At 42.6% G+C, this 19,258-nt stretch overlaps 1 protein-coding gene across 2 annotated transcripts in view; it reads left to right on the plus strand.

Moving 5' to 3' along the window:
• LOC132883231 (CD209 antigen-like protein 2) overlaps window positions 1-19,258 on the plus strand; it is a 144,508-nt gene that overhangs the window by 43,021 nt on the left and 82,229 nt on the right. The window contains exons 2-4 of one of the 2 annotated variants that reach the window (XM_060916589.1): window positions 1,570-1,700; window positions 7,270-7,371; window positions 9,303-9,409. The exons of the other annotated variant lie outside the window; for it this stretch is intronic. Of the exons in view, the coding sequence (XP_060772572.1) occupies window positions 1,570-1,700; window positions 7,270-7,371; window positions 9,303-9,314 (245 nt within the window). The 3' untranslated portion in view covers window positions 9,315-9,409. Of the gene's footprint in view, window positions 1-1,569; window positions 1,701-7,269; window positions 7,372-9,302; window positions 9,410-19,258 lie in introns of those variants that run through there. 2 annotated transcript variants of the gene reach the window in all.

The raw sequence follows: 19,258 nt of genomic DNA on the forward strand, positions 1-19,258 counted from the left end.
CAAACTTCAACTTCTTTGAACTACCTTAACTACACAATACACATTATATCGGTGGTGAACCCTTTCATTTGCTGCTTCCTCAGTGTCTCCTCATCAGTTCTGTTTTTACCGAACACTGGAATGGCTTTTCCTTCTTTTATCAGGATGAGGTTTGATAGACCAAAAACTTGCAAGTCCACATCGAGGCTCATCCAATCACTGGCTTTGGTCGGTATATATAGGAGGTCATTGGTTTGCCTCTCCATGGCCTGTTGAATTTATTCACTTACACAATGAATCTTCCACCCTGTGGGAACTTTATCCCATAATGATCTCCCCCTAATTGAAGAACATGAATGGACAGGGAAAGTCTCATCTCATCTCATTATCTCTAGCTGCTTTATCCTGTTCTACAGGGTCGCAGGCAAGCTGGAGCCTATCCCAGCTGACTACGGGCGAAAGGCGGGGTACACCCTGGACAAGTCGCCAGGTCATCACAGGGCTGACACATAGACACAGACAACCATTCACACTCACACCTAGGGTTAATTTAGTGTCACCAGTTAACCTAACCTGCATGTCTTTGGACTGTGGGGGAAACCGGAGCACCCGGAGGAAACCCACGCGGACACGGGGAGAACATGCAAACTCCGCACAGAAAGGCCCTCGCCGGCCACGGGGCTCGAACCCGGACCTTCTTGCTGTGAGGCGACAGCGCTAACCACTACACCACCGTGCCGCCCACAGGGAAAGTCATTTTGATTTATTCGGATAGCTTGGATAGCATCATACACATTATTAATAAAGGAGAGTAAAAATCCTGAAACATTATGTCCTTCCTTTGCTTGTTCACATCCTGGGCCACACAAAGATTATCACTGACATCCTCATCTGATACCTACAAACAATATATTCATCCTTTTCCACAGCAGTTTCTGTTATTTCAACTTCTGAGATAATTTGAATATACATCATAAAAAATGTTGGTTCAATATACCATCCAAATCTCTCAGATCTCATCCTCCTCAATTAAGGCATAATAATGTTTACCTTCAAGCCCAACATGATTGTGCAACAGGAAAAAATGTCCCTCTACTAATTAAAAGTGAATTTTCAAGATTTTTTTTTAGTCCTAATGCTCAAAAACTATTACCTCTAACTTTCTGTCAGTGTTTCTGTCCGTTCTCATCAATGTTATGGACAAGCTTAAATTCTACTTCAAGCTAAAATCTCCTAAAAACTTAAAATTTTACTTAAATATTTCTTCAAATTTACTCCCTTTACTGAACTTCACAGATGCAACTCACCTGTAACTTCTAAATAGTGCCTGACTCTGTAGTTTCTGTACATCTAAGGTCTGAATACTGACATGCACAATTTCTGTATTAAAATGTGACCCAACTCTGAACACAGCCTTAAATGTATTTTTCTGTGATCAGTTTAACGTTTCAAAGCAAGATATTTCAACTCCAGTATTTACTACATCTCTACTGAGGTGAAAATATGTACTGAGAGCAGGACAATGTCATCAATGTTGAAGCTTAAATAATTTTGAGAATTATTCTCCCTTTTTTCATTAAAATGGTCTAGGTCCAGGATGGACTTATTTCAGTTCCAGTTTTTACTACATCTCGCAAATAAAGAAGAACTGGACTGAGAGCAGACAGGACTGCAGAGAGCGAGGAGCAGACCTGGTGATCATAAAGAGCAGAGAGGAACAGGTGAGAGAGAGAGAGAGAGAGAGAGAATACAAATGAGAACAGTATCTGTTAGGACTGGGACTGTTTTGGCCTCTAGAGGCCGCTGTTATTTCCTTTTCTGGTCATGTTTGTTTTGGCCTCTAGAGGTCACCACTGTGTTCTGTGTTTTGTTTTTGTCTTATTGCCTGTTTCCTGCCCTGCCCTGTCCTTAATTAGTTTGTGTATTTATACCCCTGAGTTCAGTCCTCTTGTCACGGAGTCTTTGTACTGTTATGTTTAGCTCCAGTTTCCTCTGTACCGTGTTCCTTTTCTTTTTGGTTTTGCACTTTGTTTTGCTTTTTGGACCTAGTATTTACTGTGTTTTTGGATCTTCTGAGCGTTGGTATTTTTGCCTTTTCTTTTCAGGTTTTTTGGCTTTTGTTTTGTACTTTGGATATTTCTTATTTTTACCTTCATCTTCTGAACGTTTTGGATTATTTTCGTTTGGACTGTGTATATTGTAAATAAACCTTTTGATACTTTTCTAATTCCGCCTCACGCCTCTGCATTTGAGTCATCCCCCTGGTGGCCTAGTGCGGGTTTGCTGGATTATCACACCAGCGAACCAGGTTCGAATCCCAGCAAAACCTTAACAGAAAGACTCCGTCATGACCGACTCAGCAGAGGCTGCTTCAACTGTCTACCCAGCCAACATTCAGGGAATTATGGCAGCTCCAATACACTTCGGAACGACCATGGACGCTCATGGACGTACGCTCACCAGCCAACCTGAGGCCCTTGCTCACCACGAGGAACTGCTTCAGCAAATTGGGAAAACCCTGGCACAGCTGACACCTCTGCCTGCATCTCTTCATCCTGATCTGGCTCCTGCTACAGTGCCTCCCGCCACGCTGTCTCCTTCACCTCGTGAACCCAGCCTTCCTGCACCACAGAGGTATGACGGCAAGCACGGTGAGTGCCGGGAGTTCCTTACCCAGTGCCAACTCACCTTTGAGCTCCAGCCTACCACCTACACTACGGATCACTGCAAGATTGCCTTTGTAATAACCTTGTTAGCTGGTAAGGCACGAGCTTGGGCAACGGCCATCTGGCAAAGACAGGGACCCGAGTGTTCTGACTTCCAGCTGTTTACTGAGGAGATGCTTCGGGTCTTCGATCAGGCAGACATCAGTAAAGATGCAGCCAGGAAGCTCATGTCTGTCCGACAGGAGGGAAGCGTTGCAGACTACGACATCTTGTTCCAGACCCTCGCAGCAGTAAGTGGATGGAACGAGACTGCCCTGGTGTCAGCCTTCCACCATGGTCTGTCTGACCCCATCAAAGACGGTCTGGCTTCTATCGGATGCCCAAGTGACCTCGAAACTCTGATCTCACATTCTACTCGCCTTGACAACAGGATGAGAGAACGCCGCCAAGTCCTGAGCCTCCCTGCCTCTACCTGGAGCCTGTCTACCTCCTTCAGTGACTGTCCAGAGCCCATGCAAGTTGGCCGTACTCGTCTCTCTGCAGCTGAGAGGGAGCGCAGAAGGAGGGACAAGTGCTGCATCTACTGTGGCAAGCCTGGCCATTTCCGAGCATCATGTCCCAAGCTCTCGGGAAAAGGACCAGGTCCAGCTGAGGGAGGGTTGTGACGGGGCCTACCCTCTCTCCTGAACTCCCTGGCCAAGGAGTCTACATCCCGGTCTCCATCTCCTGGGGTGAGTCCGTCCACTCTTGTCAAGCCTTGTTAGACTCCGGGGCGGCTGGAAACTTTATGGATATCCACTTCGCCCAAAGTATCAATGTCCCGACTGCGCCTCTTGAAGTCCCACTGTCTGTGTCTGCCCTGGATGGCCAAGCCTTAGGTGACGGAAGAGCCACCCAAGTAACTTCTCCAGTCTTCCTCCAGTCTCAAGATCACAAGGAAGAAATATCCCTGCACCTGATTCCTTCACCAGAGTCCCCAGTGATTCTAGGCCTACCTTGGCTTACCCACCACAACCCTCGCATAGACTGGGTAACAAGCCAGGTCGTGGAATGGGGCCCTGCGTGCCATGCCTCTTGTCTGCTCTCTAGCTCTCCTGTGTCTCCTGCTGAGCTTCCGGATCTCACCGAGTTATCTCAAGTTCCCACAGAGTACTGGGATCTCAAGGAAGTTTTCAGTAAGAGCAGGGCCGCCGTTCTCCCTCCGCACCGTGCCTACGACTGTGCCATCGACTTGCTCCCTGGGACTACCCTTCCTCGTGGCAGACTGTTTTCCCTCTCTCAGCCAGAACGCAAGGCCATGGAGGAGTATATCAAGGAGGCCTTGGTCTCTGAGTTCATTTGACCCTCCACCTCACCCACTGGTGCCGGCTTCTTCTTTGTCAGAAAGGATGGGGGGCTCCGGCCATGTATTGATTATAGGGGCTTGAACAAGATCACCGTGCGCAACCGCTATCCCCTTCCGCTGATGTCCACAGCATTTGACCTGCTCCAAGGCGCCACCATCTTCACCAAGTTGGACTTACGGAACGCATACCATCTCATCCGTATCCGACAGGGAGACGAGTGGAAGACCGCCTTTAATACCCCGTCAGGGCACTACGAGTACCAGGTCATGCCCTTCGGACTCACCAATGCACCAGCTGTTTTTCAGGCCCTTATCAACGACGTCTTGAGGGATATGATTAATCAATACGTTTTCGTCTACCTCGACGACATCCTGATATTCTCCAAGACCTTACAGGAGCACCGCCACCATGTCCGCCAAGTCCTCCAGAGACTTTTACAGAATAATCTGTTTGCTAAAGCCCAGAAATGCGAGTTTCATGTCCCCGAGGTCTCCTTCCTGGGATTTATCGTACGAATGGGGCAACTCCAAATGGACCCAGCCAAGACCCTGGCCGTCCAGGACTGGCCTACTCCCAAGTCCGTTAAGGAGGTTCAGCGGTTCTTAGGATTCGCTCACTTCTACCGCAAGTTCATCAGGAACTTCAGCTCCATAGCAGCACCCATGTCGGACCTCACCAAAAGGACTGGTGGTTCCTATGTCTGGTCCCCTCAGGCGGAAAAGGCGTTTAATGACCTCAAACACCGCTTTTGCACGGCACCTATTCTGGTTCTCCCGGACATCTCCCAACCATTCATAGTGGAGGTGGACGCCTCGGACAGTGGTGTCGGCGCGGTGCTCTCTCAACGCTCGGAAGGGAAGCTGCACCCCTGCGCTTACTTCTCCCACCACCTGAGCCCTGCGGAGTCCCGCTATGATGTGGGGGATCGGGAACTGCTAGCGGTTAAACGAGCCCTTGAGGAGTGGAGGCACTGGCAGGAGGGAGCGCAACATCCATTCCTGGTGTGGACGGACCATAAGAACCTGGAGTACCTCCAGCAAGCCAAGAGGCTGAACCCACGACAGGCTAGGTGGGCTTTGTTTTTCAGCCGTTTCAATTTCACCCTATCATACCGCCCGGGCTCTAAGAACACCAAACCGGACGCGCTCTCCAGGCTGTTCTCACCCAACAACAGGGAGAGTGAAGTTGGGCCTATCATCCCTGTATCCCGGATTGTGGCTCCTGTCCGCTGGGGTATTGAGGAGACCGTTCGACAAGCTCAACGCCGGGACCCTGATCCTGGGACGGGGCCACCGGGCCTCCTGTACGTCCCTCGTCAAGCCCGGGCCAAGGTTCTCCAGTGGGGTCACTCTTCCCCTCTCACCGCCCACCCGGGAGCTCAGAGGACCCTGGATTTCCTGAAAAGATGCTTCTGGTGGCCTAACATGGATAAGGAAGTAAGGTCATTCGTCCTGTCCTGTGAGGTCTGCACCAGAACCAAGAACCCGCGACAGCATTCCCAGGGTCTCCTGCATCCTCTGCCTATTTCCCGGCGTCCCTGGTCCCACGTGGCGGTCGACTTCATCACGGGTCTCCCTGAGTCTCAAGGTAACACTGTCATTTTGGTCATTGTGAACAGATTCTCCAAGGCCTGCTGCTTTATTCCACTGTGCAAACTCCCTTCTGCCCTTGACACTGCTAAATTGCTATTTAATCACGTCTTCCGAGTCTTTGGTCTTCCACAGGACATCGTCTCTGACCGGGGGCCCCAGTTCTCCTCCCGAGTGTGGCATGGCTTCTGCAAGCTCATCGGGGCCACTGCCAGCCTCTCCTCTGGGTTCCACCCCCAGTCCAACGGCCAGACGGAGAGGCTCAACCAAGACCTGGAAACCACCCTGCGAGGCCTGGCTATGGATAACCCGACATCGTGGAGCACCTGGCTGCCATGGGCTGAGTATGCCCACAACACCCTGCAGTCATCGGCCACCAAGCTGTCACCGTTCCAGTGCCAATTCGGGTTCCAGCCACCTCTGTTCCCGGACCAGGAGGAGGACGCTGGGGTGCCCTCGGTCAACCAATACGTGAGACGGTGTCGCAAGACCTGGAGCAAGGTCAGGAGGACACTCATCCAGACCTCCAGTACCAACCAGACTCAGGCCAACCGCCATAGGAGACCTGCCCACACTTTCCGCCCTGGGCAGCGGGTTTGGCTGTCCACCAAGGACCTTTTGCTGCGGGTGGAGAACCGCAAGCTTGCTCCTCGCTACATTGGCCCCTTCAAGGTTGTACGCAGAGTTAACCCTGTCTCCTACCGGCTCCAGTTACCACGTACGCTAAGGATTAACCCCACATTCCATGTTTCCCTGTTGCGGCCCGTACTGACGTCCACGTATGCCCCTGCCCCTAGGAACCCCCCGCCCCCCCGCATCTTCCAGGGTCAGACTGTTTTCACCGTGCACCGCCTGCTGGACTCCCGCCGGGTTCGCGGGGGTCTCCAATACCTTGTGGACTGGGAGGGCTATGGCCCTGAGGAGCGCTGCTGGGTCCCAGCTCGGGACATACTAGACAAAGAACTTTGTCGGGACTTCCATTCGGCCCATCCTGATCATCCTGGGAACGTCAGGAGATGCTCCTAGAGGGGGGGGTCCTGTTAGGACTGGGACTGTTTTGGCCTCTAGAGGCCGCTGTTATTTCCTTTTCTGGTCATGTTTGTTTTGGCCTCTAGAGGTCACCACTGTGTTCTGTGTTTTGTTTTTGTCTTATTGCCTGTTTCCTGCCCCGCCCTGTCCTTAATTAGTTTGTGTATTTATACCCCTGAGTTCAGTCCTCTTGTCACGGAGTCTTTGTGCTGTTATGTTTAGCTCCAGTTTCCTCTGTACCGTGTTCCTTTTCTTTTTGGTTTTGCACTTTGCTTTGCTTTTTGGACCTTGTATTTACTGTGTTTTTGGATCTTCTGAGTGTTGGTATTTTTACCTTTTCTTTTCTGTTTTTTTGGCTTTTGTTTTGTACTTTGGATATTTCTTATTTTTACCTTCATCTTCTGAGCGTTTTGGATTATTTTTGTTTGGACTGTATATATTGTAAATAAACCTTTTGATACTTTTCTACTTCCGCCTCACGCCTCTGCATTTGAGTCATCCCCCTGGTGGCCTAGTGGGGGTTTGCTGGATTATCACACTAGCAAACCAGGTTTGAATCCCAGCAAGACCCTAACAGTATCTGTATTCATATTGTGCTATTATAAATATAGCAGATCACATGTAGAGAGAAATACTTTGATATTGTTCTCTCCATCACAGGAGTTTATCCTGAACTTGCTGGGCAGCAGCAGAAGGGCTTGGATTGGTCTGAGTGACAGAGGGAGAGTGGAAATGGGTGGATGGTACACCACTGACCACTGTGTAAGAGACTTGTATTTATCTGTATATATTCCAAAATATCTTCCCATTTTGCAGAGTGCTACTACTATGAGGCCATCTACTGCATTTAATCACAGTCAGAACATGACAAAGCGTTTGCGTCTGCTGATTGCCAATTTGTTACTACGTTAAACTAAATGCTAAGATAATATAATTCCCTTTTATATTCTCATCACAACAATAACTATATTACTGCTGTGATCGTTAAGAATCTCAGTAAACGTGGGTTAATCAGTTGATTTACTTAAATGTGTGGAGTTGAAGGTAACTGAACACTGATCTGTTTCTACAGTTAGGTCTATATATATTTGGACACTGAAACAAATTTTGTTTTTTTACCTGTTTACTGAAACATATTCAAGTTATAGTTATATAATGGACATGGACATAAAGTCCAGACTTTTAGCTTTCATTTGAGGGTATCCACATTAAAATTGGATGAAGGGTTTTTAAAGGGACCAAAATAATTGGACAATTGACTCAAAGACTATTTCATGGGCAGGTGTGGGAAATTCCTTCATTATGTCATTCTCAATTAAGCAGATAAAAGGCCTGGAGTTGATTTGAGGTGTGGTGCTTGCATTTGGAAAATTTTGCTGTGAAGAAAACATGCAGTCAAAGGAGCTCTCCATGCAGGTGAAACAAGCCATCCTTAAGCTGTGAAAACAGAAAAAAACCATCCGAGAAATTGCTACAATATTAGGAGTGGCAAAATCTACAGTTTGGTACATCCTGAGAAAGAAAGAAAGCACTGGTGAACTCATCAATGCAAAAAGACCTGGACACTCACAGAACACAACAGTAGTGGATGATTGCAGAATAATTTCCATGGTGAAGAGAAACCCCTTCACAACAGCCAACCAAGTGAACAACACTCTCCAGGAGGTAGGCGTATCAATATCCAAATCTACCATAAAGAGAAGACTGCATGAAAGTAAATACAGAGGGTTCACTGCACAGTGCAAGCCACTCATAAGCCTCAAGAATAAAAAGGCTAGATTGGACTTTGCTAAAAAACATCTAAAAAAGCCAGCACAGTTCTGGAAGAACATTCTTTGGACAGATGAAACCAAGATCAACCTCTACCAGAATGATGGATAGAAAAAAGTATGGCAAAGGCGTGGTACAGCTCATGATCCAAAGCATACCACATCATCTGTAAAACATGGCGGAGGCAGTGTGATGGCTTGGGCATGCATGGCTGCCAGTGGCACTGGGTCACTAGTGTTTATTGATGATGTGACACAGGACAGAAGCAGCCGGATGAATTCTGAAGTATTCAGAGACATACTGTGTGCTCAAATCCAGCCAAACTGATTGGTCGGCATTTCATAATACAGATGGACAATGACCCAAAACATAAAGCCAAAGCAACCCAGGAGTTTATTCAAGCAAAGAAGTGGAATATTCTTGAATGGCCAAGTCAGTCACCTGATCTCAACCCAATTGAGCATGCATTTCACTTGTTAAAGACTAAACTTCAGACAGAAAGGCCCCCAAACAAACAGCAACTGAAAACCGCTGCAGTAAAGGCCTGGCAGAGTATTAAAAAGGAGGAAACACAGTGTCTGGTGATGTCCATGAGTTCAAGACTTCAGGCAGTCATTGCCAACAAAGGGTTTTCAACCAAGTATTAGAAATGAACATTTTATTTACAATTATTTAATTTGTCCAATTACTATTGAGCCCCTGAAATGAAGGGATTGTGTTTTAAAAAATGCTTTAGTTTCTCACATTTGTATGCAATCATTTTGTTCAACTCACTGAATTAAAGCTGAAAGTCTGAACTTCAACTGCATCTGAATTGTTTTGTTCACAATTCCTTGTGGTAATGTACAGAACCAAAATTAGAAAAATGTTGCCACTGTCCAAATATTTATGGACCTAACTGTATGTATTTCTCTGCTTTTCAGGTACTGGTTTGATGGGGAACCGAATAATAGTGGTGATGAGGACTGCGCTGAGAATTTGGATAGTTCAGATAGGAAAGGGTGGAACGACTATCCATGCTCAACAAATCAATTATGGATCTGTGAGAAAAGTTTTGCTTTTTTTTTTCATAATGAGGGAAAAGTCCAGTAAAATATTCACAAATCAAGCTGAATTTATGGAGTGACTGAGTTCATTTTATAATCATATGTAATGCTTAAAACAATAGACAGAAAGCGGCTTTACACAAATCTGGAAATGTAGAAATATAGTTGTAACTATATTAGCCTCAGAACATTCTTATATTCTCAGGTCCTATAATGTAAAACTATGGGTGTGATCATGAAGACTTTGTGTTGTGAAAATTTTGTGTTCTATATTGCATTTATAATCATTTGTTTTCAAGAAATTGCCTGCTTTTTTTTAATCCACCCTTTTCTCCTTAGCTCAAATGTAATAGTTTGCTAATTAAGTTTAAATTCAACCACAATTACCAGAATAACATTAATAAGGATATCTGCAAGCGATGATGTTCACAAGTAATGATCCCAGTGTCGATTTTTTTAGTGGGGTCATAGCACAGGCGGGCAGCAAGAAACCAGAGTAATCTATGAGCACAGACAAGGGTCAAAACCAGTAACTTTGTCATGCAGAAAGCAAGAAACACAAGAAACAAAATAGGCTTGGGGCGACTGATGATAGTAACAGGAATCACTGATCGATTCCAACAATTGCCATGGCAACAGTTTGGACCACAGGCTCTCCTGTTGAAAGGTTGTGCTCTTTCGTTCTGTCATGATAAATAGAAAGATTTTGTTTTTTTTTTGTTTGTTTATGAATGTGATATAAAGTCATTGTGTGTGCAACTGAAGTATCAATGAATAAGTACAGTATCAATCAAAAGTCTGAACACAACTTCTAATTCAATGTTTTTTTCTCTATTTTTATTAATTAAAAGTCACTTCATGTCTTAAAGTAATGACAGACTGTTGTTTTTCTTTACTTAGTTGAGCAGTTCTTGGCATAATATGAATGACTAGAAGTGTGGAATAGGGCTGTTTACTGTCTCATTTTTATTATTTACTATTTACTGTTTTGGTCTCAAATGCATTAGGAAGGCAAGAAATTCCATTAATGTTGGTTAATGTCAGTACACTGGGGAAGCCCACAGCCCTAATGAATCCTACTGAATACATAAATCATTCATTATATTGTTCTACAATAATGCTTTACAATCTTGTTTCATAGATAAAAAGCAGCTACAGGAACCAGAGACGAATGAATAGTGGTGCATCGACACTTTATTCTGTTATCTTATTTCACTGTAATTTTACACCATGTATCATGAATTATAAAACAAAAAAGAGGACAAAGAGGAAGCCAAAAAGAGGATGCATGTAACATTGAGTAATTTGTATTGTAACTGTCTTCACAGTGCAATGTGACAGTGAATTTTACAGAAGATTGATGAGCTTAAAGCACATTTACACTCATGCTTACACATCATTACTGTAGAATCTGTACTATTTCCTAAACACACCTGAATGTAAAAATAGTTTCTTAAAGAAAAACCGGTGACCCCATGATGGTTAGAGAGTTATTAAGTAATAATAAACCGGAAGTTGTTTCACGCTTCACCGGCTGCATTGCAAAGGCCCATTATAACAGTATTGGGTTATGGTAAATACCGAAGTTTTGTTCCATGTTCTATAAATTTGAATCTAAGTTCAAATTCAGAAAATGGTTTCTGGCCACCTTTCATCCAAATTTTCCCAGAATCAATGACGCACAATTATGACAACATTGCATCATCAATGCCTTTACAAGCGTGTGTTATTATATTGCATAATCCAAAAAGCTACATTAATATTCATCTACTACTTCTGTTACTTTGGATCAAGATAAATCATCTAAAGAAGGATAAATGTAAACATTTCTAAAATCATCCCAACTTCGTACAGTCCTAAAGTTTGTTTTGCTCTTTGGAATGCCCGTTCCATTAGGAACAAGTCAGCCGGTTTCTGTGACTTTATAATTTCTTGCCAAATTGATGTTATGATTATAACTGAGATCTGGCTGAATGGTGATGGACAGGATGAACGGACTATTGCTGATTTTTCAAATGTGCTGTCTACTCATGTGATTACTCATCAGTCGAGATTAAACAGAACTAGTGGTGGAATTGCAGTTCTAATACGGAAAGGCCTCACTAACACTGAAAATGAACCAATGTGTCGATACTCTGCCATGGAGTGTCTCGACATCAATCTCAATGCTGGGAACAAATCTCTTCACCTTATATCAATTTACAGACCTCCTTCTTCAAACAAGAATGGAGTTACATCAGCCAGGTTCTTTGATTATTTTTCTAGCCCGCTGGAGAATGTCTTTTTCTTGTTGTAGCAGAGCTTTCGCGTTGGCCTTGCGGAGCTCCATACTTCAGAAAATCTGGTAACCCATCGAGTTGATTTTTCATGGACACACAGGGATCCCAGCTGTGTACATCCGTCCATGCCCCTCACGATTCTGATTGGCTGTTTGATTTTGGCGGGAACTAGAAGCACGAACGCGCCTACATAACTTATTGTCTTCAGATAATTTCACATTTATCGGGATTTTCCACCGACATGTAGGTGCAATAGGCTTATCAAATCAGTCTCATGTAAAAAGGGATCAGTCTCATAAATTCATTAATCATTAATTCAAGTGTTTAATAGTTTATAGCTAAACTATTAAAATCAATGGAATAACTTAGTGATGTTGCTACTGTAGCACTTACTACAAATATTAAAGTGAGTTGTTGGACCAGAACTAGGTTCGTAGGAGGAGCAGTTAATTTGTGAAAAGAATAATTGACAAGAGAAACACCACAGACCGAAAGTCTAATTTAAATTGTGCCGGCTTTATCAAAAAGAAATAGAAGCAGTAGAAAAGTATTAATTACAAAGTGGTACCTTTAAAGACATTTACGTAGACATAACATACAACACAGAAAAACATTTGCATGAATGCAAAGTGAATTCAAAGATGAATCTGAGTTTTACTCAGTTACTCTTTAAAGTAAAGAAACCATTATGACTTCTTAATCTTCAATTAACTTAAACTTAGTTAGTTCCAGTAGTTTAGTTAGTATCTCAGTTGAGCTCTTATTTTAATTTAGTTTTAGTTGTTATCCAGTTAGTTATTAGTTATATGATATAACTAGTTCTTTTAAGTATCCATCTTTTAAATGTTAATCAACATAGGCCTATTTTAATTATAATGAAATCGAATGCATTCAGTATTACCCTTCTGTCAATAGGTTATTACAACCGAAAACCATTGAGCATCTTACTAAGTCCAATGAGGAAAGTTAACACCAGTAAATGCAATAGCTATCAACCTTACAGTTCAAACATTCAGAATATGTAACATAGGATGAAACATAAAACGAATAAACGGTTCAATGTCCATTAAATCAGGTCCTTACTGCTAAACAGTCCTTTAGCAGGTGAAAGGGAGACGTAATCCTTCCACACAACAGTGCGGAGCAGTCCACGCACTGTTCACGTGATCCAGAGGGGGAAAAGGAGCGGGTTAAACTGAAACAGTCTTACCACGGTTGGTGATTGTCTCTCGGCAAGGAAAGGAAAGGAAAGGAAAGGAAAGGAAAGGAAAGGAAAGGCTGGAGCAACCGGCCGTGCGATGTCCAGTTTCCCCAAAGAGGAGAACGATATTTCTTTCGACGCACAACGCAATTCAATCGTAGCTCCTAGCTCGGGTGGCTCGCCATCTATAAAATGTCCTTGATCACGCACTGGATGCGTGATCTTCAAAAGTAAACTTTTGGTCCGCGATTCTCGATAATAACTTAAAAAAAAAGGAAATGTACAACTTAACCACAGTCTATCGGCATAGACAGAATGTTAAATAAAACTTAAAAAAAAAGAAAATGTACAACTTAACCACAGTCTATCAGCATAGACATGTTAAATAAAACACTTATAGAAAGAAAATAATCATCAAATACACTTGGTATCTCTGCCCCTTTCTTTCTTTTCACTGGAGCTCTACACAAGCAGGGCTTCACCTGTTCTTGCTTCCTTGATTCTGCTAAGAATCTTCTGGAAGAGAACGACTATCAGCGCTGTGATTGGCTGATTGATATGACCTTTCAACTTTTTAAGCCAATGATAAAATAAATTACTAAACCCATGAAATACTCATTTTAATCCTATTTATCTATTTTAGACGTTTTTTTATATTACTAAAGTAACTTATTTAAATGACAAAATTCTGCTTAATATTTATTCTTATTTATTCAACTATTTATTAACCAAGGCCTTTTTTCACCTGGGTTACACTATAGTTTAGTGAGTATTGTAGCTCTAATGTAATACGTTTACTCTAGATCTATAACATTCATATAACAACCAAATGGGCGAAGGCAATTAGAATACTTGTTTGGCAGAGGTTGGCACTCAGTGGATGTTGTAGCAAACAGGACACAGTTTATTCCAAATATACCATTTATTGAAATAGCTGACATGAATTAGCAAACTAATACTGATCAGATATAGCAACAATAGCAGCCAAGGAATAATTCAATATAAATGGTGATACAATGTATTCAAATAAAAATCAGTAGTGTATATGATGATAACTGAGGCACTAATGGTGACCAGAAGTAATGAGCTATATGCCAGTGTTACAGTGTAGGGGCGAGTGGATGTTAAAATGTGATAGGGAAATCATGTGTTTATGTGTTTGTCTGTGTGAGAGTGTGTGTATGAGTAGGTGTGTGTGTGAGGGAGAGTGTGTGTGCATACACACAGTGTGTGTATGGAATGTGCAAGCCTTGTGCTAGGCCTCAAAGCCAAACTTCTACTCAAACTTAGCTAGTCCTGAAATCCCAATGTTAGGGGGTGTAGAGCAATGAAGGGAGTTAAAAAAAGAGAGAGAGAGAGAGAGAGAGAGAGAGCATGTACGATCTAACTAAATATAGATAGTAAACAAAGTAAATCAAACAACACGCAGTCTAAGACTGACTTTCATGTGAATCAAAATGCGTACATTTAAATCATGAATGAATTCAAATAAACAACATTCTTCACATTAACTAGCCACAACTAAGACTAACAATTGCCCAGATGCCAGCCTTACTTGAGATCGCTCTTGCTTGGCGACTGAAAGTGCGTCGTCTGTTATCCAAAGACAGTGTGGAGCGCAGGTCCAGAGAGAAAACAGGTCTGTTCCTTTTACTTTCACAGCTCATCAGCTGAAGATCTTCGGTGTTCCATCGGTCATCCGATGATCTGGAAGGAATCTTGTTTATAGTTTGTCGACGTTGCGAAAGGGAAAAGGGATCCAGTCACCTTTCCTCTTTAAAATACTGCATGGGCTGCAGTAACTAACCGGTTCAGTTATTATTGCAACCATGTGAAGATCAAATACATTGAACTTTCGCTAAAGGTCCGGTATCAATAGCCCATTCTTTGTCCTTTGTTCTCCTGTAGCACAGATGCAATGACGTCTCTCTTTCATGCAGGGAAACCCACTGCCAGAGAGAAAGAATTTTGATTCCGCCATGGGTTTAAAGCACAGTCGTGACGTCACTGTATTTGGTATCCAGTCTCATCTCTGTTTCCAATACCATTACAGGGAGTTTGAAGAATGGGCGGAGATAGAACATGGCATCGAGTGCAGGGATTGGCGTGTTCAATGCTGTACAGTGAAAGGGAATTTACTATGGCTACAGCATGTCAATCCATCCCTACAGAGAACAATTCAAACCGCGCAACAAAATAATAATTATTTTTACAAACTTTAAAAGAGATGTCAGAACAAGTGAACCAAGGAGAGAAAGATGAAGTCAAAACTGGGAAAAGAAAGAGAGTTTTGACAGAGGAAGAAAAGGAAAGAAGCAGTGAAAGAGCGAGAGAAAGGCGAATAAATCTTTCACAAGAAAAGCGACAAGCTGAAAGAGAAAGAAAACGTGTAAAAAAATGAATGAATAGAAATGATGAGTTGTAGGAATTTAATTCTAAATAGTGATGTTGATTCTGAAATCACTGCGAAATCCTTCGGGATCTGACAAGTTGACCTGAATCCAGTCAGTGTTTTCATGAATCATGTATCTTTTGGTTTCAAAACATTTTGCTAAAAATCCCATCTCTGTCAAACTGGTCCAACCCACCATCCACCCACGAAACCCCTCTATCTGACAAAAGTGGTACAGTCCCTCGGGTTCCCCACGGGCCTCATGTGGATCTCGAAATTGATCGAGAGGAGGGTAAGGTGTGATCCGGGATTTGCAGGAAGTGAGGTAAATCCAGGAAGTGAGTGAGATGGAAGAGATTGAGGAGGCAGATGAAGGCAATGATCTAGCTTGAAGCGACTACAATGAGAGAAATACATACTCAGGAGAATGGCAGAGGATCAACCGAGGAAGTAAGAAAAGGAAAGAACTAGAACCCGATGAAGAGAGGAAGGTAAAAGAAATGAAATAAAAGTTATCTTTAGATTCCAATCCCCGTGTACTCTAAATCCTTTAAAAGTTAGCGAGGCAGTATACAAGCTAGTAGGTGAAGTACAAACAGTCAAAACTTTAAGAGATGGCAATTTGATGGTTGTGTGTAGGGATAGAGACCAGCAGCAGGGGTTAATGAAGTGTAAAACACTATTGGGGAAAGCGATTAAGCCGCAAGTGTGGGAGGAAAAGGAAAAGTGTATGGGTGTGATATCTGGAGTATCTACTGAGTTGACAGAGGAACAGATCCGAGTTAACATGAAAGGGGTTAGAGTAACCAAGGTGAAATGTTTGCCTATTACAAGAGATGGAGTTACAAGTCCTAGTTTGTCAGTTAGCTCTGGAAGAAGAGCGATTACCAGAAAGAGTTAAGATTGGGTATGTTAGTTATGCAGTACGATCATACATTCCTCCACCAACAAGGTGTTTTAAATGCCAAAGGTTTGGGCATATTGCTGCAGCCTGTAGGGCTAAAGCCAGGTGTGCTAAGTGCGGGGGGGAACATGAATGTGGCAATTGTGCTGTAGGAACTAAAATAAAGTGTTGTAACTGTGGAGGGGAGCACAGCGCTGCTTATCAGGGGCGGACTTACCATTAGGCAAACCAAGGCGGTTGCCTAGGGCCCCCAAAATTTGGGGGCCCCTAACAGTCAGCCCCGTCACGGTAAACACCAAACAATATATATATGTAATCTTAATTTGTCTCTGATATTAAGTAGTCAACGATATAAATGGAAAAACACACCAAAATAGCATCAGAATATCGAATTCATGTGTATATAGTATTTGTCCCAGTACACACACACACTCTGGTTGTTTTACATTGGACTAGTCCATGATCTGACGACGTAGACAGGTGCGTGACGGAAATTCAAACCAAAGCAGAGGGAACTGTAAACAAGATGAAGCGCAGTTATGAGAGTGGTTGCGCTAAAAGAAAAAAAAGGGCACAAAGCAAAAAGAATGCAGCTGCACTTCTGAAACTAACTGCATTTTTCAAATCGCCTGGGTCTGCTACAGCCTCAACCTCCGCTGTTGAGGAATGTGTTCGTGTAGTTTGGGTTCCATACCTCTGCACACCACCTTTCTATGAAGACTTTGGAGAAGCCAGCAATAAGTAGGACTTTCTTTCTCATATGATTATGATGAACAATGGACATTTGGAGATTAAGGACTTTTCAATAATGTACTGGCTGCAACCTTTAAAAACTCATACCTCTCTCTTTCTCTACCCCCTCTCTCTCTCTCTCTCACACACACACACACACACACACACACTCACCCACCCACCTACACCCCATTATGGAATGGTGATGGAATACATGAACAATGGAATTTTGAAGATTAAGGACATTTCAATAATGTACTGGCTGCATCCTTTACAAACTCACAATCCCTCTGTATCTGTCTCTCAACCACTGTATTGCCTGTCACTAAATGGCTCTCTCTCTCCCTCCCTCCCTCACTCTCTCTCACACACACACAAACTCTCTCTCTCTCTCTCTCTCTCTCTCGTACATTTATCTTGGCATCAGTCTTATCCCATTGAAATGTAGAGGTTTCGATAGAGTAATATCCATTTGTGTTGTAGTTCTGATAACAGTAAGATCATTTTGTATCTCTGGTAATGTGTATCTAGTAATATGTATCCATTTGTGTTCTACTTCTGATAAGAATAAGATCATTTTATATCTGGTTATGTATCTGTGGAGTAAAAATAATAATTGGATTTCAGATATCCTTGTTTTATTAAAATACGGAGATTGACTCTTAAAATTGGCTATCTCTCTCTCTACTGTCTCTTCTTCTGTTGTTTGCCTTGTCGCTCTCTCTCTTTCTGGTTTGATCTGATCAATAAACACTGTCAGAATTTTGGCAAATACTGGAGTAATCTCAAACCTGTTTCACTGTGGAGCTTATTTGGGGCACATTGTTAGTGGCAGTTTGCTATCTTTTTTTCTGAATTTACAGCAAGGAGATATGGCATGTGCCAAGTAGGGATGACCATTATTCTGTATGTGTGTTTCAAGACTGACTTTTGAGGGCCCCATGTCTGTATTTCACCTAGGGCCCCAAAATGGCTAGAACCGCCCCTGCTGCTTATAAAGGATGTGAGGCCCATAAAAGAGCAGTACAGATTCAAAACGTAAGGGTGAAGGAGAAACTTACCTATGCTGATGCAATCAAAAAGGCAGATAGCAAAGTGCGATCTGATGCTAAAGCAGTGTCTGTGTCTCAACCTCCTACTCAAAGAGCTGCACAACCTTTGAATTACAAAATTTCTGAAGACACCTTGATTGTGGAGAAGAAAAAGTTTGTTGCCTTCATAGTGGAAATTATCAGTTGCTCAGCACAGACAGATAGCAGAACAGAGAGAATAAAGATTATCACAAGAGCAGCAGAAAAGTACCTTGATATAGGGGAATTATCCTTTGAGTCTATAAATGCAGTATTAGTAACTGGAGTTTCTGAAAGTCAGCAATCATGTGGTGGTGTTTTTTAATGGTACTGTCCATATTACAGTGGGATGCCAGGAGTTTAATTGCGAATGGGCAAGAATTTAAACATTTTATTGAAGAACAGCAGGTTAAACCAAATATCATTTGTATTCAAGAAACATGGTTAAAGCCATCACTTGACTTTATAATCTATGGATATGTAGCAGTACGCAAAGATAGAAGCCTAGGAACAGGTGGGGGAGTAGCCACATTTATTCAACAGGGCCTTAATTACAAAGCACAAAATATAAATAAAAAAATTGAAGCAATATCAGTGGAAGTATGGGTGGGTAGAACTAAGTTTAAAATAATTAACTTCTATAACCCTTGCCAAAAGATTAGAAGAGATTTTTTAGATAGTTTTTGTGTGGAGGGAGATTGTAGAAATATTTTATGTGGAGACTTCAATGCTTATAACACATTATGGGGAAGCATAAGAACAGATGATAATGGGAGTACTATTGAGGAGTTTATGGATGACCACAATCTAGTCTGTTTAAATGATGGAACAGGCACTAGATTTGATCTAGTACATGGAACAAAATCAGCGCTTGACCTTACCTTACTTTCAGAACGAATAGCAGGAGTCAGTCAGTGGGAAGTTCTTAATAATAACCCATTAGGAAGTGATCATTACCTAATTTGGACCAAGATACAAGAGCAGAATGTTAATTCGGAAGAAAACTGGTACCCAAGATGGAAAATGAGAGAGGCTAATTGGGGGCCATATAGTATGAAGGCAAGTGGCAAACTTATGGAGAACATGTCAAACTTAAGCGATGATGTTGAATTAGTAAATTCCATAATCACAAATATATTATATGAGTCAGCAGAGGAGGTTCTGGGTGAGTCTTCTGGGATAAGGGAAAAGAAAATGGTGCCATGGTGGTCAGATGAATGTAAAAAAGCAGTCAAAGACAGAAATAAAACATTTA

This window comes from Neoarius graeffei, chromosome 3, assembly GCF_027579695.1.
Source record: "Neoarius graeffei isolate fNeoGra1 chromosome 3, fNeoGra1.pri, whole genome shotgun sequence".
Classification (NCBI taxonomy): Eukaryota; Metazoa; Chordata; class Actinopteri; order Siluriformes; family Ariidae; genus Neoarius; species Neoarius graeffei.